At 41.4% G+C, this 21710-nt stretch overlaps 1 protein-coding gene across 1 annotated transcript in view; it reads right to left on the reverse strand.

The window, feature by feature from the left end:
* Window positions 1-21710, reverse strand: part of PIP4K2A (phosphatidylinositol-5-phosphate 4-kinase type 2 alpha) — a 179164-nt gene that overhangs the window by 64892 nt on the left and 92562 nt on the right. Inside the window, exons 2-3 of the mRNA XM_041765645.1 lie at window positions 1978-2075; window positions 564-660 (exon numbers count right to left, since the gene is read on the reverse strand). Of these exons, the coding sequence (XP_041621579.1) occupies window positions 564-660; window positions 1978-2075 (195 nt within the window). The remainder of the gene's footprint in view (window positions 1-563; window positions 661-1977; window positions 2076-21710) is intronic.

Raw genomic sequence — 21710 nt, forward strand, 5'->3', positions numbered from 1 at the left:
TAAATAAATAAATAAATAAATAAATATCCTTTAGAAAAATCCTTGGTTTTTACATTTTTTTTCTGCTGTTTTTACAAATCTGACTAGCTATATTAAAATCAAGTAACTAACATCAGATCCTTTCTTGGGGGAAATGACCATGCGTTGGCACTCTGACAGCACCATGATCCTAATTTTAAAAGTCAGATTTGAGAACCAGGCATATATGGGAAGAAAAGCAACAGTGCACGTTTTTATGTGGGGGGTACCGAGAGCAGACCACAGAGCTCCCCAAGCTGTGCCTAGGACTGGCAGGCTCCTCCTGCTGGTGACAACAGCTCTGCAGTCACTAGACCATGTCACATCACAGCGCACAAGGTGTGGCTCTTTCCCTACCATCTGCTAAAATAATTTTGATTAGAGGTCCCTAACTGAAAGAACCTTTTATTTCAGAAAGCTCATTTGCAAGTGTCTTATATAAAATGAAAATTACTATTATATAATTACTTGCAATGAAAAAAATGTAAGTCCTACTTTACAGACCAAAACCCATTTGAAACAAAGGTTACAAAAAAGCAACTCACCTGGAAATCCTGATCATCGATGCCAAACCTTTCCCGCAGGTTACGGAAAACCATCGGGCAGTATTCCTTAAACTTGAAGTGGCTTGGCATGTTTTCTCTGAAACAGGCATATTGTGGAATAAAGTTGAGATGTACAAAATGTTAGCTGGACTTAGATCTGCCACCATCTAGTTCCACATGTAGCCCGAGTGCCTGGAGCTCCCCACCCACAGAAGCCATGGGTGTGCTTCACAGAACCAACTACAACCCACAGTAAATCTGGGAGACACAAGGACAGACTGGTAATATTCATCTCTCACCACCTAGGGGCACTAGGACTGTATGACCTTTCTAATCCCAGCCACTCCTTAAAGCCACTCCTTAAAGCTTCCCCAAGGAAGAAGAGGTGGAAGGAGAAGGGGCCACACAGAGGGAAACAGTGAAGGGCAGAGTAGGATGGGCAGCAGAACGAGTCACAAATATGCTCCCCACACTCCTCCTCAGGTACTTGCGGATTAAAGCTTGCAATGCAACACTATCCCCTACTCCTTGAATGACCTATTTTATGCTATATATAAATACCACAATCTAAAATCACATAGAAAAAAAAATCCCTTCAAAAGGTCAACTTCTAAACAGTATTAAGAGAATTAACACATCAGCTTCATATCAGAACAATGGCCACAAGAAGAAATTTTGTAATTGATCCTCATGTGGGAGGGGTTTCTTTGAGGCTCATCCCATTCATTTAGAATTGCTTCCTCCTTTGTGTACATGTACATACACACACACACACACACACACACACACACACACCCCTCTACTGCCATACTCTGTACACCAAAACATAGTAATTTGTATATGCGTCAGGTTTCAACCACCTGCCTGTGAGCCCCCTGAGGGCAGGGCCATTTCTTATACTTCTCTGTCCCTCCTGCTCTCAGTGGACAGCTAATACATACGGTGCTCCATAATGACATCTAAAGTGACATTCAGATGAAGGAGAAATATCCCCAATGCCCAACATGGCATCCAGTTATGTTTTATAAAAATGGACCTTAATGGACCTTCTTTCTTGTTCTATGAAGTAGTCATTTCTGTTCATGAGGTTAAGTTTTGTAGAAGAGCTGAGGTCCATAGCTGCTAAAAATTCCAAGCAATTTACAGCTTCAAACATTTAAATTGTAATGAGAATATCACTTTTAACATATAAGATATTCATAGAGAACAATATGCCATATGGCAAAAGGATATTACCCAAGAGGGCCTGCTGTTGCTTTTCTGAAAATGACAGATGGTTATGTTTATCACAGGATTAACTTCATCAGCAAAACTTTACTCCCACCCATTGACAAATAATGTGATTATAGAAATTCATAAAAATCACACTCCTGGCAGCCATGTCAGTCCAATAAAAGGCTGTACTTGTACTTACTTGTTAAAAAGGTGATTGTCCACCTTTATCTTTGAATAGGCTTTGAAGTCATCTGGCATCAACATAACAGGGATTTGAACATGGCTCAGTTCATTGATCTAGAAAAGTACAAAATAAATGGCACAGGTTATTACTACCTATGTGGAAAGTGCTTGACTTGAACACGGACCTCAGGAAGACAACCCGGTAGATGCAAGAACCTCCTGCCCCCCTTCCTCCTGCTCCTATCCCAATTCATCTCTCTTGCTGCCCTCTCCATTTCCTCTTCAGGCCGTGCCACTGACTCCACCTCACATCCAGCTCCACCTCCCACTCATCTCAGCCTGCTGCTGGGCCTTTGGGGGCCTCGGGTTGCTGTGGCAAGGGAGGAATCCGGAGGGTGAGCCCTCATGGCCAGCTCTCCCTGTTTCTCCCATCTATCTTCTCACTTCCCCTCCAGAGCCTCAGCCCAGAGCTCCTTCAACCACATGTCCATCCAGGACAACTACTTCCTGAAAAGAAAATACTATCTGAGAAAGGAGGCTTTTAAACTTCTGACATAAGTATTTGTTGAATTGACAAATATGACCATTTCTTTACACATCTGGGTACTCACAAAGCAACAATGTCATTCATGAGACCTCTACCTTGCTTATAGGAGCTATATTTAAAAGTTTGGGGGCAGGGGATGAATTTACCAAAAGAGCAGGCTTCACAAAGGAAGGGAAGGAGACATATGACCCTGGTACTAAGTAAGAAGGAGATACATTTGAACGGTGTCAAGAACAAAAGATGTGGTTACAGAAAACAAAGGGTTGAACCCGGGTGCCTGAGTGGCTCAGTTGGATGAACATCTGACTCTTGTTTTCCGTTCAAATCATAAGCTCAGGGTTGTAAGATTGAGCCCCATGTCGGGCCTCACACTGGGCATGGAGCCTGCTTAGGATTCTCTCTCTCTTCCTCTGCCTCTCCCTGCTAATACTCCCTCTCCTTCTAAAATAAATAAATAATAAAATCTTAAGAAAACAAAGGACTGGACCAAGTTCTGTCTGAGTTCCAGTGAACGGCAGAAACAGCTTTTGAATATGACTTTGAAAAAGTTGAGCTTTCTCTTGGGTAATTATTTTTCTACCTTGGCTCCCAGCTATACCTCCCTTGTTGCTAATAAAAACCACTTTAAAGATTTATACTTCAGTAAATTGAAGATTCTCAGAAGGGTTCTCAGTTACAAAAACAAAACAAAACCAAACAAAGGAAAAAAATGAGTTTTCTGATAAAGCAGAGTGGTTAACACATTGCTGGGTTCATAGAACGTAGAGAAAATCTTCGAGATTTCTTCCCCTTCTCCTTCTTTGCCTTCCTTTTCCTAAAAAGATTTTAATCCACAGGGAATTTGATGACTATCATGCAAGCATGAACAGAGCTGTTGATCTGAAGAGAAATACCGATTTTGACACTTAGTTGGGTCAAAGTAAACCTGAGGAGCTCAACCAAACACTTCAGCCTTAAATGAGGAGGACCTTTGAAAGAAGTAAAAGTCATCCCAACACCTGGTGGAAGTAAATGCAAATGGTGTCTGGGGAAAAGCATGCCCAATGCAGGCTTCTGAGCGGCCCACAGATTTAGTTCAACCAAATATGAGTTCACAAAGATAAATGAGAGTGGGATTCAGCTGAAACAAAAATTATTTTTAAGACTTTAGTTATTAGAATGATCAGCTATGGAAAAGAAAACAAAAACCATATGTAAAATGTATTGAAGAAGTAAAAGATGGGCTGGCAAAAATGAGCAGACTATGAGACTTTCAAAATGACCAGTCAGGTTGAAAAAGAATCCAATAAAACTTCTACAAAATGAAAACTATAATCGGTAAACAGAAAATAGAACAAAAAGCCCCTAACCTAGGGCTTCAGCAGCAGACTGGATAACTGGTATACCAGTGGGGAGAGTTGGGGAAGTTACCCAGAATCTACATAGAATGAAAATGTCATATATAAAAGAATGGTTAAGTAAGAAAAAAAAAAAAAAGAGAGAGAGAGAGAGAGAGAGAAGAATGCTTATGATAGGGGGGTTGGGAGGGAGCTTACATGAAATCTTAGAGGAATTGAACAGAGTATAGGGAAAAGATAATATTTGAAATATGAGAATTTTGAGAATTTTCCACAACTGATGGAAGTTATACATCTACGGATATGTAACATACACAGAAGAGTCTAAGAAGAAATCCACACCTACATACACTATCATTAAATTGAAGATACCAAAATTAAAGAAAAGTGGTCAGAGGGGAAAGACAGAACACAAAAAAGGAATGACAATCAGATTGACAACTAACTTCCCAAAAGCAAACCTGAAAGCCCAAAGACAGTGGTGTATCTTCAAAGTGAAAAGGTTACTGTCTACATAAAACCATTTACTGTGGCACAATATTTTCTTGGTCCATTATCTGGGTTCGTGGCACAAATCCAAAACCCTTGGAATTTCCAGAGTGATAGAAATATCTTCTGCTGTTTATAAGGCGCCCTTTTAGAGCACATGTGAATTTATGCTAATGAGGTGAGTCAGGGTGGGGCCCCTCAAGAGCCTCGGGATGGGGCTGGTCACTAGAATGACCAAGTAGGTATAACTCTGGAGCTTTCAGCCCTGCTCACTGACCTCGGGGAAGGGGTAGGGGGTAACTAGAGATTAAAGTTCCATAAAACTCTTGAACAAGAAGTGGTGAGCTTCTGGGTTGGTGAATACAACCACACACGAAGAGGATGGCACATGGGGCATCCATGGGCCATGGCACAGTTCCATGGGGATAGAAGCTCCTGTGCTTGGGACCCTTTGGGGCCTCAGCCAATGTACCTCTTCACTTGGCTGTTCATCCAGGTCTTTTATAGTATCCTTTATAGTAAAATGGTAAATATGCTTTTTTTTTTTTTTCTGAGCTCTGTGAGCCACTGTAGTAAATCAATCAAACCCAAGGAGGGGGTCATGGAATGGCCAATGTACAGCCAGTAGGTGAGAAGTGCAGGTAACAGCCTGGGCTTATAGTTGGCGTCTGAAGTCAGGGCAGTCTGTAGGACAGAGCCCTTGACCCAGAGGATCTGATACCATCTCCAGAAAGGTTGTGTCAAAATTCACAGCTTTGTGTTATTAGAAAAAACTATCTTCAAAAAAATGAGAGGAAAATAATGGCTTTTTTTTTCATAGAAACAAAAACCAAGAACTTACCTACAAAGGACCTCACTAAAGAAATTTATGAGCTTTAGAAGCATAGTATTTAGACTGCTGAGATATAATTTAGGAAGAAAGTAAATGAGTATTTAAGATCTGAGATAGAAAAAGAACTTGTAAGCAAATAAATTGGTAAATAGAAAGATAAAAATACAAGTAAATATCACCTATATAAAGTAATAATGCTTAATTCATGGGATTAAATGAATGTCCATTATTTATGGACATAAATAAACATTGAATAACAACAGCATGTAAGTTGGGAAGTAGACAAAGTTACAGTGCCCTTGTATGGTTCAGGAGGAGAGCAAGATATAACTTTAAGTATTATGATAACATTTAAAAGGCAAACATTAAAAGAAACAGAGTATATAACTTCCAAACTAGTAGCAGGGAAAAAACAGAATAAGAAAATAAATAAAACACATTTATTTTTAAAAAAAAAAGACAGCAAAGAAGAAAATATAAATACTGCAAAAATAGAACAAATAGAAAGTAAATGGTAGAAATTCATCTATCTATATCTATATATATGTATATATATATAATCCCAATGAGCATACATAAACGAGTGGTTAAAAATAGACTGTCAAGATGAATTAAAAACTATAAGCTATATGCAAGAGAAATCCTAAAACATAACTCAAGAAGGTTGAAAGGAAGAGAAAAAAATATTAAATAGTACCAAAAATTATTGGGAAGCTAGCTGACCTTTACCAATATCAGTTAAACTAATAATTTTAAGACAAAAGCATTATTAAGGATAAAGAAAATCTGTACATAATGATAAAAGGTTCAATTAGCCAGGAAGATAGGATTCATATATTAAGTACCTAATTAGCCTGGAAGTGTACAGCAAAAATCATTAAGACTTCAGGGAAAATGAACAACTCATTATTATAGAAGAAGATTTGAATATGCTTTCTGGATAGTTCAAACAGCCAAAAAATTAAGAAAGATACAGATTTTTAAACAATATATTGAACATCATTCATTCAATATATGCTGTACACCTATAAATGCCAAGTAGTCTTCCAGATGCTTGAGACATGTGATTGAAAACAGATTAAGATGCCTGCCCTCCTGAAGCTTGTATCTGAGTGGGAAGTCAGCAAATAAAAGATACACTTAGTAAATCACTATGTTAGATATAAATTGTCTACTATGTTAGAAAACTATGGAAAAAAAGAAAAAGCCAGATAAAAGGGTAGGGAATGCCCATCACTACATAGGTAGGTGTCACCAAAGTATTTTAAATCAGGAGGGTTGGAGTAGACCAAGTTTTGGAAGAAAAAAGAGGATTAACATTCCAGTGCAAAGGCTCTGGGGCAGGGTGTGCCTAGTACACCTGGGACACAGAGACCTCAGTGGCTGGAACAGATTACCTGAGAAGAGAAACAGTAAGAGTTGAGATTACTGGAAAGATTGGTTTTCATTCCAAATGACATGGGAGCTGTTGCAGGGTTCCCGGTGGTAGAGTGATAACATCACTTAATTTAGGGCTTAAGAAGATTACTGGAGGGGTGGAAGTGGGCACAATTATAGAAGCAGGGAGCCTAGTGACAGCAGTGTAGGTAGGAAAAGGGATATTTTTTTAAAGTGGAGCCAACATGATTTCCTGAAGTTCTGAATGTGCAGTGTGAGAAAGACAGAAGCCAAGACCAAGTCCGAGGCCTTAGCCTGAGCAACGAGGGGGACAGAGCAGCCATCCTCCAAAGTGGAGGAGAATTCTGTGTTCTTTCTTATTGCTTTTGTTTTCTGAATCATATTAAAACTGAGTGCTTTAATAATTTTTTTAAAAATGACAAAACGGAAAACATATGCAAACTACGAGGCTATTTATAACACACATACATAATGTTGGGCACCGCAGATTCTCAAACCTAATGATTGGATTAGATACCACCACTTGCATTTCCTGATCCTTTGATTTTCGTGTGACACTTGTTTTTATTTTTACACAACCGCTCAGCACCCAGCTTCCCAAAGATATCATGTCCTTGGAAGGAATGCAGTACAACCTAAGTTGAATCGTGAACTCCCTCAAGCTAGTCGTTTGCATGCTCTCCTACAGATGCTGAGTATCGCTACATTTCTCTTGAAATTCTAAAATATCCTGTGGCACTCCTGGTAAATTTGCTGCAATGCCCTCCGGCACCCTAGTACAATTTGGAGAGTACAGATATAAACAGCAGATGTTTAAAACAGCAAATGATAGAATCTAATTATAGAATAAAATCATCCGAATAATCCCTTAAAATTCACTGCAATGGATCATAACCTCTAAGCACTTTAGGTTCATCCCAAACACGTTTAATTATAACCAGCAGTTAATCCTTAACCTGTATAAACTGATGATCTCTAAGTAGTTTTCTTCAGGCAACTCCAGATCACCTGCATTTGTGCAAGGCCAAATTACAGTTCTGTTCCTTCCAAATTATTCCAAGGACTTAATCAGGCATCACTTTTAGTCTATACTATAATATTAAGATCCATGTTATGATCCATAAAAAATGTATGAAACTGCCATTTCACAGAAACACAAGGCTGATTTAAAATACTACATTCTTGGGATCCCTGGGTGGCGCAGCGGTTTGGCGCCTGCCTTTGGCCCAGGGCGCGATCCTGGAGACCCGGGACCGAATCCCACGTTGGGCTCCCAGTGCATGGAGCCTGCTTCTCCCTCTGCCTATGTCTCTGCCTCTCTCTCTCTCACTGTGTGCCTATCATAAATTAAAAAAAAAAAAATACTACATTCTTGGGACATCTGGGTGGCTCAGTGGTTGAGTCTCTGCCTTTGGCTCAGGTCCTGAACCCAGATCTTGGGATCAAGCCCCACACTGGACTCCCCACAGGGAGCCTGCTTCTCCCTCTGCCTATGTCTCTGCCTCTCTCTGGGTGTCTCTTATGAATGAATGAATAAAATCTTTTAAAAAATCCTATATTCTTTCCTATTCAATTTACCCAAGTATCTTTTTTTTTTACCCAAGTATCTTAACTATTAAATAATTCTCAGAATGTCTGTGAAAAATCAGAAAATAACTATCTTTATGCCAGCACCGGAATATTCAAGCTTGAAAACAAGAGAATCAGAACTGAGAACCAAGTTTCGTGACAAGCACAATTAGGGCAAAACTGGATGACCAGTTTTTCAGTATCTTATGGAAACAAGTGTAAATAAAAGCAGAGAATGTTTACAGGGTGGCAAGGGGAAGCTGAGGAGCAATCATTTCATATCATTTTTCCCCAAATTATACAGAAAAAAGTCAGGGAGAGCATAATAAATTATTCCTATCGTAATGTAGGCTCTGACTGATTACTGAGAAAGCAAAACCCAATCTAAAGTTGAAGCAAGCAAATCCCTGAATTCCTACACCTCATGCTGTGGGGATCTGTATTGGTAACAGTATCTTTTTTTGGAAGAAAGCAAGAAAAGAAACTTTTTGAAAATCCTTTCTGCTTTATAGAGTTCCTGCTCTGGAAAAAGTGTTGTGGAAAAAAATATGAAAACCTTTCAGCCAAAATGGATCAGAGAATCCCCTAATACTCACTCACCACCCATCCTTTCATGAGCACACCACGTGTGTGTCTGCTCTGGGTCGGGCACTGCACAAACACCAGCCTTCACCCTCACGGTGCATACAGTCCAGAGGGGCACATGCCTTAATTGAAGAAGTGCACAAATGTAAAATTCTGGCAATGACAAGTGCCGGGAGAGAGAAGGACATGAGGCTTGGAGCAAGCATGACAGAGCGTAGACAAGAGCAGGAGTGACTGAAGGAGAAGCCAGACTTGAACAGAAGGCAGGTGGGGAGGGTTCCAGGAAGCAGGGACACAGGTGCAAAGGCCCTGTGGCAAGAAGGGACACACACAGTTCACTAGAGAAATAAAAGGCTAACATGTCAGGAATGCAAAAAAAAAAAAAATCAAGAGGGCACGTGACAGGATGGGGCTGAACAGTTTGCCTCCGAGGACCCTAAGAGGCTCCTGTGGAACTCCAGGAGAGGCTGGAAGCCTGGCATCGCCTGGAGACAGCAGAGACAAAGAAAGCAAATTCCAGCGACGCTGGGGTGGTAACAACGTGGAGTTGGGCGACAGGACAGATCCATGATTCTATTTACAGAGTCAGAGCACTTTAAGGGAAGAGTTCAGTTTTGAACCTGTGAAATCTGATGTGCTCTTTAGACAGTTTAAAACATTTTAAAAAATATTTTATTTATTTATTCATAGGAGACAGAGAGAGAGGCAGAGTCACAGGCAGAGGGAGAAGCAGGCTCCCTGTGGGGAGCCCGATGCGGGATTCGATCCCAGGACCCCAGGATCACGCCCTGAGCCGAAGGCAGACGCTCACCCGCTGAGCCCCAGGTGCCCCTAGACATCTTAAATGGTGATGGCAGGCAGGCAGGTGGATCTGAAGTTCCCAGGGGAGGCAGGGGCAGGGACATAAAAATATGTGTTATCCGCATATAAGACAGTAGTTGTCGCTCGGGAGCGAAAGGAGTGAGCTGCAGAGTGGACAGAGAGGACAGGAGGGCCTCCACGCCGTCTCGAAGAACAGCAGGGAGAGGAAGAGCTGCGGCGGCCAAGGGAAGCATGGTGCCACCTCAAGGACGTGAGGACGGAGGCAGTCAAGAGGGAACTAGGACAAGGTCGCGGCTGACTGCCCCTAAGAAATGCGGAGTCCACCCGGACGAGCACCACAGGGTCTCTGGAGGCCCCGGGAACGGGAGGCAGGGCCACAGTGGCAGCCAGAGCCGGAAGGCCGGGCAGGGCAGGGGAGCGAGTGCAGAAGCTGCATCGGGCTGGTTTTAAGTCTGGGGGCCGGGCGGGGGGGGGCGAGGGCTGGAGAGGGCGGAGATGCCCGAGAGAAGGCCGAAGCTTGCACAGCCTTCTGCGGTGGGAGCAGGAGGGATCCAAGGAGAGCGTGCAGCAAAGGGCTGTGGGGAGGCAGCTCCTCTGGCAGAAGAGGGAAAGGGACCCGTGTGGGGGGAGCGAGGGAGCAACTCCTCTCCCCGGGGGGTGGGGGGGGCTGTGGCCAAGGGCGGACAGTGAGAGGCCGCAGGGGTGGGGTGCTCAGAGGCTTGGAGAGGGCACAGAGAACTGCACAGAGTGACCACAGAATGCGGGAGAACAAGCCTGAAGAGGGAAGCAGGGCTGGGCTCCAGGGCAGAGGGGAGTCCACCTGTAGTCCGTGCTGGTTAACTTACAGGGAACCAGGGGAACCCGGGGATGACATCCTGGGCGGGCCGCGGCCTCGGGGGCAGGTGCAGAGACCGAGGCTGGCTGGGGTCCTTCAGGTTCAAGCGTTTTGCTAGTCAAGGGTGACGCAGAGATGGAACAAAGTGTGGCAGGGAGAGCAACGGAGTTCCAGGATAATCACTTGGAAATGGGAAGTCAGCAGTGGGCGGGGCAGCACCTGCCACAGAGCCAGGTAGAGACCCACAGGTGGGGAGAACTGCTGGAGGCTAGACCCAAGCGCTGCAGGGGTGGGGAGCAGCGAGCCGCCAGGCAGGTGCAACACTGTCTGCCTTCGAGGGAGCGAAGCCTCGCGTGGCTCTTGACGGTGGGGAGATGTGACCAGTGTTTCATCTAAAGGTCTGGAAAATGCATCTTTTTAGTTAACTGCTACAAATCCCAGCTTCACAAATCAGAACACGCCCGGACACGAGGAATGTTGCACCCTCGTGATTAAGAGACGAAAAGACAAAAGAAATGAAATGTAATTATCCTCACTTCTCGGTTTACACAGTCGCATAAGATGAAGAAATTAAAAGAGAATCTTAAGAGATCCTAGTCCCTCAGTTTGCAGATTACGTGTCCTGGTATATCTATTCCTTTATAGTCAAGTAGCAGCTCCATCCTAAGTTACAGCAGATGGCTACTTCATGGGTATTTTATCTTTCTTTCATTCACAATGGCTTCCCATTTCCTTTGGGTTTCTGTTTTCCCCAGAAATTCTCCCTGCAAACCACTCGGTCAGGTTACGTGTAGCTAGATTTCATGATCTGTGAACACACTTCACAAACTGGAGGATCTACCATTTAAAAGCTTTTAATTAGTAAACATTTTTCAATAGTGTGCCCCTATATTATCTGCTTCTATAAGTTCACCTGTACACAATATCCATCAATTTCACCAAAATGTATTAATTATAGGGCTGCCCAGTAACTGAAAGACTATTTAACTTTCTGGATAGTCTCTCTTTTAGTCTCACATTACACAAACCAAAATATACCCTTATTTCTAGTTCACATTCTTGAGCTTATAGAGGTAATGACAATGAGCTGAATAAGGTTACATTAATCCTATTTCTTAATTTCTATATTCCACACAGAGCTTTGGGCTGTACACACTCAGATTTCAGGACATAATTCTTGGGTTTCAAAGTCTTCAGTGTGAGGAAACTTTATTAGTTTGGCATTCTATCTAGTCCCACAATTCCATTTCGGGCCCACCCCGAAATTGGTAGCAAAACTGATGTTATCATTACTAGTTTACATCTGCTATTATTAGTATTTAACAAGGCATTTATACTTTTTTCTTTCTTCATTGATACCTACATAGGGAACACCCATACAGTTATATGCTACATAATATCCCTGAAAGGAAATAAAACAATTTTGTCAATCCTTAGGACTCTGAAGGAAGGAATGACACATACCTCCCAGAGAAGTTAGCATACATTATGAAATCCAAATAGCTTTAAATTTATGGAGATAAAAGTGGTTTTGGAGTTTATTAAAATTTTATTAGGTTAACAATATAGTGAAAGCACTAGTTATATTATTAAGGCCACATTTAAGGTTCCTTGGGTTGCAAATACTTAACAAACTCTCATAACAGAAGTGCAATACCACTTTTCACCAACTTGTGAAGTACTTCACAGTTGTCAAACCATTTTGGCAAATATTTTTTCATTTTGTAGGTATACTGATAGTCACATTCACAGCCCTATAAAACTCAAGGGCATAAGTACTGCAAATACCCCCATGCAGACAGACTGCCCTGGGAAGAGCCTCGTATCCATTTATGCCATGTCAGTTGCCCCGAAAACAAGACAGGTGTGGACCAGCTCTGCTTTTCCACTTAGCCACTGGGCATCTATAGGGACAATGCTGGGGCCCAACATGAAACATCAAATAAAGAAGCTTTGTTGTCAGTCTCAATAGAAACCAAGGCAAAGGGGTGCAAGGAGGGTTAGTACCAAGGTTTAGTACAAGGTGCCCATATATGAATCAAGTGTGGGGGAGAGAGAATGTAGAGGAGAGAATACTGATGGGCATTGGGTGGCAAAGGAGGATGGGGAGAGCTTCTGAGGTCTCTGCTCAGCTCTGCCTAACTCACTTTAATACTTAGTATTCACCTTGCTGCTAATACTTGGTGGACACCTGCCAAGCATCCTATTAAGCACTTCAGGTACAGTATCTTACTGGATCCTGACAGCAGAATGAAGTAGATACTATTATTATCCCCATTTTGCAGATAAGGAAATTGAGGCTTAGTGAGATTAGATAAACTGACCCAGCCTGTCTTGCTCAGGCAACTCACTTGAGTTACCTCAAATACAAAATTCAGACAGTGGGGTTAATAAGATCCTTTGGAGCACTTGACAGCCTATAAAGGAAGATTCATGGCAACTTCATAAGATGTCCACCTTAGGGTGATGAGTTCAAGCCCCACACTTGGTGTAGAGCTTACTTTAAAAAAAAAAAAAAATCCACCTGAAATAAAGTCTTCTGTTGTGCCAAAAATTTCTAAAAGATTCCTTATCTTTTTTAAAAAAGGGAATAATTAAATAGATGTTTTGAATAAATGATTAAACATGTTTAATTGAATTTGCACCATGATCTGCTACAATTTCATCAGCTATGATTTCAATAAGTGCAATCTAAATTTGGAAAGTCCTACTATCAGTGAAAAGTTATCATTCTTCTGACATTCCTTGTCATTTCAAAAAAGGGAAAATAAATATTCCTCAAAGCTCCATTAAATCACAATAATCATAAACAGTATCCTTGAAGGATATAAAATTGATTTCCAAAGCAATTATTTATTAAAGCAAATTATCTAAGTTTTCCTTTATGAAAAATTAGATTAACATATAGTATAGTAAAATTTATGTAGACTTTCCCTTTTAAAATATGGACTGACTCAGAAAAGTTATCTTGATTCCTCTCCTCAGAAAAAACATTCAAATGTACTATCCCATTCAAGATACCTCCTATGCTGCAAAACACAGGTTTGCTTTGGGGGGTCAGATCTGCGGATTGCAGTTGTTATCACTCCTGCCGATATAACACTGAATTCACACTGGCAAGAAAACAGAGTTTGCAATTAAGCTGCAAAAAAGTGGGCATAATAAATAGTTACTGGACAAGGAATAAATAAGACGCAGCTGGTAATGATTCTGAAATTAAGACATACAGAGGTGTTCCCACAAGGCCATTTCACACTGCAACATTTAAAGAATAAACGTCACTATTTTCTATGATCTGTGAATCGAGCAAAGACTATGTTCATAAATTGTGAGGTCTTATTAATGACAATTAATTCAGATATATTCAGCCTTAACACTATGTTTCCAGTCTTATACATAATTAGTAATTGGTTTTCACTCAGTCAAGAATCAACAAAATAGATGCCCCATCCACCAGAAGAAAACCTCTCACATGGAGACACTGAGATATTTATTCTGATGATAGACAATTCACTACAGATTATGCCATATTGAGGTGAAATAGGAGGCACCCAGCACATGAACCTGAGGTTACGCTGCTGTGCATAAAGGTGGTGGGTGGGTGGGAGCTGTTTTCAGAGTGGCACGTCCACCTAGGATTGGGGCAAGACGGGAGATGGAAAGAGTGAGAATTATCTTAAAAGGCCATTTATCCTGAGGCATCTGGGAGTTTAGCCCGATAAGCATCTGACTCTTGATTTCCACTCAGTTCAGGATCTCAGATCCAGCCCTAGTCGGCTTAGCGATGCGGGAGGAGCCTGTGTAAGATTCCCTCTCCGTTTGCCCTGCCCCACAACCAATCACGCATGCATGCTCGCAAAAAAGGGGGGAGGGCAATTTGTCCCTTTACAAAAATCTCAAAACACAGATTGAAGGGGGCTTACTTTACCTCCTCCACAACTTTCCTACCACTTAACTATGAGTGCATATTTAAAAACATAAATTGATAATAAAAATAAAGTAAGCTGCAGGGTGATGATCCTGAGCAAGATAAACCCAAAGGGCTCAAGGGCAGTAAGGACCCAATGGGAAAAGAACCTGATGCATAACTTGACATGACTACTGTTTTGGATACTCTTTTAACTTTAATTTTAATTAATTTCACAGGGAAACCAAATAATAAATATGTCAGATTCCCTAGACTTTACAAATTTCACAACTGCTTCTGGTCTACAAAAGGATCCTGACTTCACAATTACAAAAGTGGTACGAGTTCACCATTAACGTTAAGAATGTCTTCCCCTTCCATGTGTCCTTTCATTTCAGTGTGCGAAGATAGATACTTTCCACTTACTGGACTCATCCTTAAAAAAACAAAATCCCTTTGTGACTCTATAGTAATAAGCATAGAAGGATCCCATCCCACCAAATAATTTAAACATTTCTGACCTAGGGTTCATCAGCTTTCAGATGTGAACAAGCAGAAAACTAAAACTACTTCTACGGGGTAACGGTGTTCCCAAAACTGTCGGAATATATAACAGCTGGAAGTCTTGATGCTTGGAATATATCACAGCTGGAAGTCTTGATGCTTTCCGTTCAGGTTCCATAAACACCAGAGGCATTTAAATGCAAACCAGAACTTTCGCTGGTTCTCCCCAAAGGTATACAAAATGACCTCAGGTGCATTTCTAAGAAATATTTTCCATAGCATGACCAAGGAAAGGTCATCAAGATTATACATGTCCCTCCCCACGCTCTTCTGCAGAGCCCTCGGCGCTCACTACCTCTGGGGAGGGTGGGGAGCAGGAGCTTGGCAAGGAGCAGTGGAGCAGAGATATAACTTTGAGGGTTGTAACAATAAACTTTAACAAATTAGGCAGACTGCTTAATAGACAGAATTGCCCAAATGAGGGGCAATACCTATTACCACCCTTTCCAAATGCCTGAGAGTAGGCTTCTAAAAACTTATTACATTTATTGGTTTGTAAAATGGGATCTCAGCAGCAATTTATATACTGAAGCTCATATTTTGTAATTGAGATAGCAATCATAATGTCCTTAGAATATAAAATATCATAAATAATCGTAAAAGTTGTTTTACGATTCACTTTTGTTTAATTTGCCTTTCTTTTACTAATTTTCATAGGAATTTTGGAAGGGGGAGAGGGAGATTACCTAACTTTTTTTAATGTCCCCATTTGATACCAAACTTGTAATTTCTTTTTTTTTTTAATTTCTTACTCCCTATTGGAAAAACACCCATTCACTTGAGCATCAGCTATCAGTTGGAAATAATTTTATAATCTTGTAATGAATATAGTTTGAAATAATTAAGAATTTTACTTTAAAGACTTTATTTATTTATTCACAGAGAGAGAGAGAGAGAGAGAGAGAGGCAGAAGCAGGCTCCATGCAGGGAGCCCGATGTGGGACTCGATCCCGGGACTCCAGGATCACGCCCTGGGCCAAAGGTAGGCTCTAACCCGCTGAGCCACCCAGGGATCCCAATAATTAAGAATTTAAAAAATTGAGATCTCAATATGACTCAAGCACATAGCCTGCACTTGGAATGGTGTGGCTCTCATTATAACTTAGACTGCAAATTGAAAAGCAATTTCAAAGTTCTGAGGTTTCAGAGGGGCAGGCAGAGCAAATTAGAGTCAATTACAGAGGTAGAAAAAAAACAGACAGCTGAAAATGTTTGTGAAGTGTAATTTTATTTGTCTTGAGGCAAAAGGTCAATTTTCTACAGCTGTTCCATCACTATTCATTAAAACTATTTTTAAAAAGTTATTATCTTCTTATTTGCAGATAAGGCAAAATAAAAAATGCAAGCATATTTTAATTAAAGCCTTCTTGTGAAATGTGAGCTACCTTCAAATGTCTAGAAAATAAATCCTTTATTTTGATGAGCCAAATAAAACTGTTCTGATAGCAAAGCTGAGTAGAGACGCAAATCAAAGCACAAAGGTCTGTCATTCCAACATCTATAAACTCAAAAGCCCAAATTAACACACTTACGGGGATTTTTCTGTTGAACAAGGATCATTAAGTCAATCTTTTGATAAATGGCTACTTGACTAAAATTAAAATGTCATCAGAAATATTTAAACTCTTGCTTAGAATCTTAATTTATAACATAGACACACACTCTACTATACACCATCTGTCAACTTGGTATCTGCAAGCTCAATCAGACTTCTGATGGGTGTTCCTCACTGGCTGGCCCAATGCCAACTTCATCCAAAAGAATGAAGTCATGTTAAAATTTTACCTCTCGTGAACCAAAGAATCTGACATGAAACTACTGAATTAAGGCCAAAAATTTACAGGCTTTTACAGAAGTAATACTGGCTTTAAAAAAATTCAAGAAAAATGTTGCCAATGAAAACAAGATCTTGCAATGTGAATGTGGTCTTGGAGTCAGGAGATCTGTGATAGATCTCTAATGCCACTTCATCACTGCCTAACCTTGAGCAAATTGCTCCAGCTCTCTTGATCTTGCTTTATACTTTGAAAAATGAGTTCAAGAAGACAAGAGATTACAAATGATGTGTTGTTTGGCCCAGACAGTGATTTAGAAAATGCTTGAATTAATTACCAATTTTTTTCAGACTTGAGAAAATTTACATCCAGATTTGGATTTCTAGCTTCTTTGAAAAACAGGAAGATCTGGCACCTTGCCTGGCATCATCTGGTGCTGAGTACCAGTGGGGATGCACCCGCTAGCTGGGCACAGCTCCCACCATTCCCCATAGTCACCAGCCTAGATGACCTCATTCATTCTAAGGTTTCAGCCACCACCGGGCTCCAGTCTCTGCATGGGAGGCTGTACCACAAATAAAAGTGAATCATAAAACAACCTTCCACAGAGATTCTCTTAATTCCTAGAAGAAACTGATGACCTCATGAAGTGTTTTGCTTGTGTGGATGTAGGAGGAGAAGGACATCATGAGAAGCCCACGGCTCCACTAATATAATTGAGGACACTGTATGATATTGATCCTTCATTGAAATAGGTGTAAAGACTTGCAAGAGATGCTAAGCTGAGGTGGTTCATCTGCAGCTGGCTGTAACCATGCCTTCAGCCTGTCTCCAGAAGGGAACCGTGGTTGACACACAGGACAGGTACGATCAGAAAGACATGAACCATGTGGAAATGACATCATTTGAATTCCTGGGCCCAGTGGATCTTAAGGCCAGTCCACCCCTGCCACCCATCCCAGATACCCAAACCAACCAACTCTTTAAATTAGTGCAAGTTAGGTTTCTGTCACTTGTGACTGAAGACATTCAGATACAATACTCGTATATTTAGTCTAGGTCAATGAAAACAAACCTCACTAGTCTGGGGGCATGAACACTAGCAATGACAAAGCACTCCAAGAAACTGGTCTTGAAAGTTTCCAATGAATAAATGTTACTTTTTATGGTCAGATATCTAATATGCCAAAATAATTTAATACTTCCTGATGTCTTTTTGTACATTCATACTGCATTGAGAACATCCTAAGTATACAGTGTCTTTGGTGGACTGTGAACAAGAAGCTTCCATAAGGTACTGGAAGATACAATGCTGACACAATTCTGGCAGGAGGCCCTAACTCCTACACCCCTCTGGGAGCACGACCTGGCTGACTACACTGAAGAGGGGAGGGGTTCAGTATGTCCCATCGGCCTACCCAGGGAGAACCAATCTGCTGATAAAGAAAGCAAGGAGAGACGGTCATAAAAGAAAATCACTCACACACATGATCAATAGAACCCACAAGATGAGTAGGAAGGAGATAGGCATGTATATAGTTCAGCCTTTTTTCTAAAGAAAGGATTCCTTCAGCAAACTTCCCAGTTGGGAACGAACCTATATTAAGATTCCAGAAGGGAAGCACTGAATTCCTGATTCTGTTGGGGTTGGCCTTTGTTTTTCTTTCCATGAACAGAACACGGGTCAGCTTGTTTTATTGCACAAGAAAGAACAATATGAGGAAGGTTACCATTATGCAGTTTTTATAGCTTTCCTGGATTCCTGTTTTAAGTGATGAATTGACCATGCATTTTTATCTCCTTCCCTTCCAGAAACCCTGCTAAAATGACAATAAAGAAAGTTAGAGATGGAAAAAACAACCCTGACCAAAAAATAAAAATAAATAAAATTGGAGAGCAGACCACAGAAGAGGAGAAAATTTCAAATACTTTTTAAAGGACAGAAGATGGGGGTGCATGGGTGGCTCAGTGGTTGAGCATCTGCCTTCGGCTCAGGGTGTGATCCTGGGTTCCTGGGATCGAGTCCCACATCTTGCTCCTTGCAGGGAGCCTGCTTCTCCCTCTGCCTGTGTCTCTGCCTCTCTCTCTGTGTCTCTCATAAATAAATAAATAAAATCTTTAAAAATAAATAAATAAAAGAAGATGGAACACTGGTAACTGTTGTCAGAGGAGAGTTGTACCTAAATGTCACTGGCCCCTCTGCTCTCATAGACGCAGAGGCCCTGGAGACTGGAGTTCTGGTGGCAGAGAGTGTGTTGCCTGTTGCCAACCACCAGGTGAGACAGGGGAATTGTTTCTTTAGAGAACTGAACCCAAGAGGCTTCAGAGTTGGGAACGCCAGGCACAGAGCAGGGCAGGCTGGGGCACAGGACCAGTGGCAGTCTTCATGGTCACCCCTGGGAACTCAGCCCCCACCCTCTGCTCTGCTGCCAGCACATCTGGCCATTCCCTGAGGGCACTGATGCTGGAGGCTTCCCCTCAGGAGAAAGGCCCCAGAGAAAATTCTACAGGTGAGCACCGAGATGAAGGCTAGATGCTCCCCAACTGCTTTCATCCGGAAGCCCACTGGCCAGCACCGCCACTCCATCTACACAGAATCTGCAGACAGTCTCCTCGGTGCATCCCTAAATTTGAATAGGATAGCCATGAACCACCAGACAACTGAGGAAAGCTCCTCACGTGAAAGAAGCACTCAAACAAATCTCTAACTCTTGCAGTGATATTTCACACCAGAGGGGCACTTGGGTGACTTAGTGAGTGAGCGTCTGCCTTTGACTCAGGTTGTGTTCCTGGGGTCCCGGGATTGAGTCTCACATCGGGCTCCCTGCATGGACCTGCTTCTCCTTCTATGTCTCTCTCTCTCTCTCTCTCTCTCTCTGTGTCTCTCATGAATAAATAAAATCTTTAAAAAAATACTAAATTATCAAATTCAGTAGTTTACTAATTACTCAAAATAACTGAGACATAGAAGGTAGATACTATTACTTTCACCAAAAGCTGTGTATTATTTCAACCAAAACAGGTGAGAGTGGAAAAGATGAATGAGAGCCACAGCATCATCTCTCATGGCAAACGTCAACCAGTAATATTTACAATTGACAAATAAATGTGTGGACAAAGGATGCGTCTCTTACCTAGAAATATAGAGGTAAATACCAGGGTTAATAATTATTAAGTGTACCTGTGTACTAATATGGAAAGTTCTCTAAGAAATAATATGAAGTGAAAAAAGTAAGATGTGTTTACTGTGCTCCCATCTAGGTTTTATTTTATTTTATTTTATTTTATTTTATTATTTGAGAGGGGGAGAGAGAGAGAGAAAGAGAAGCAGATTCCTGGCTGATCATCCCAATGCAGGGATTGATCCCAGGACCCCGGGATCACAACCTGAGCCAAAGGCAGGTGCTTAACCAACTAGGCCACCCAGGCAGCTGCCCCTTAGGAATCTGAGAAAGGTTATACATGCTCATATCTGTATATGAAACTTACAGGAAGCACATAAAAACTGGAGGAACAGATTTGGGGATGGAGGGTGGGGGTGAAGTTTCTCACATGTTGTTTTCATAATAATGATGGAGGGAAAACCAAAGTGCTCATGAAGCATCTAACCCAGGGGCATATCACGTAACTACAAGGCAATGGTCCCCAACAAAGGGTGCGTGCTCTCAGCAAAGAGAAGGGCAAATTTCTATTTCTATTTATTTTACATCAGAGAAGACTAACCTCTGTAAACGTATCATACCTCATCAGTCCACACGTCAGTCATGAGCTGTAAACTCATCGGTATATGGTGGGCACATCTTGCCTTTGTCCACATCCAGGGCATCACAGCCGACTGCAGTTGACACGTGCCCAGCTGAGCGGGTTTACAGAACACATGTCTGGTTTTAACTAAGCTAAATTAACCCTCACAGAACAGACACGTGCTGAAAAAGAGGCCTGTAAAGAACTACTGAAGCTAATACTAAAAACCCAAGCACCAGTTAATAAGAATGTGGCCAACCTAGCAGAAAGCTGAGCTCCTAATGCATTTTCTCTGTTGACCAAATCATGAGGTCAAGCGTTGATGATTTAATCGGGTATGACAAGAGTAGTTCAAAAACAATTGAAATTATTGAGAGGACCATTTAAAATGTGGGCTCCCATCCGTTCTGGTTAACTGATATAAAGGTACTTCCCTAAGATATCTTGAGATATTAGCTGGTGATAGCCTAGTGCTATGGAAATTGGCAAGTCATTTCAAAACTGAGAGCTCAACCTGAACACAAACATCTATGGTTATATATGCTTAACCTCATGTAGTACTAAAGTAGCAAATGTAGCACTCCTCAAAATGTTACTAATTTAATGATTAGTGTACAGAAGCTCCTTTCTAGGTTCCTTGAGTAGCAAAAGACTAGGCATTTCATACCCCGTGGTTTATTCCTACCAAGGCAAAAATGGCCAAACGTGCACGAAAACCAATATGGCACCAAATTCAAATGCACTCCTTTGTTGGCAAACGTTGTTAGCAGGTATCTAGAAGATCCTGGGCAATATGTGAAGGGTTGAGGATTAGAACAAATTGCACAGCTTGAAAAGTTTGCCACATAGTTGCATGGAAGTGAAGATGACTCTTACCACATTTCTGCTTCTGGTGTCAGCTAAATGACTCCATATATTCAAAGACACACACTACTGTGTGTGGTTGTGAGGGAAGCAAAACCCAAGTACTAATTTAAGAAGTGAGATGAGTCATATGCTTTTCCTTTAGAACAAGACAAATGTTCCAAATTCGTGGGCCCTTGCAGGGGTCAGGAGTGCCTGTCAGTGGTGTGCTACCTAGCAGCAAAGAAATAAACACACTTTAAGCATCCTTTCAAAGTAAAGGTGAGACTCAACATCCAGGGGAAAAATAACTGCTTTTCAAGAGAAACTAATGCTTTGAAAAGAGAAGATTCTAAAAACAGATGTTTGGAAATGTTTCCACGGTTTTGTGATCTTGTTGCCAAAAACAATGTAACTGTGTCACCTATGAAAACTCTTGTATCAGCACACTCAAAAACTTGGAAAGAGAATATTCTAGCCTATCAGAAATCCTGCCAAAGAG

This window comes from Vulpes lagopus, chromosome 8 (genome assembly GCF_018345385.1).
Source record: "Vulpes lagopus strain Blue_001 chromosome 8, ASM1834538v1, whole genome shotgun sequence".
In the NCBI taxonomy this organism is placed as follows: Eukaryota; Metazoa; Chordata; class Mammalia; order Carnivora; family Canidae; genus Vulpes; species Vulpes lagopus.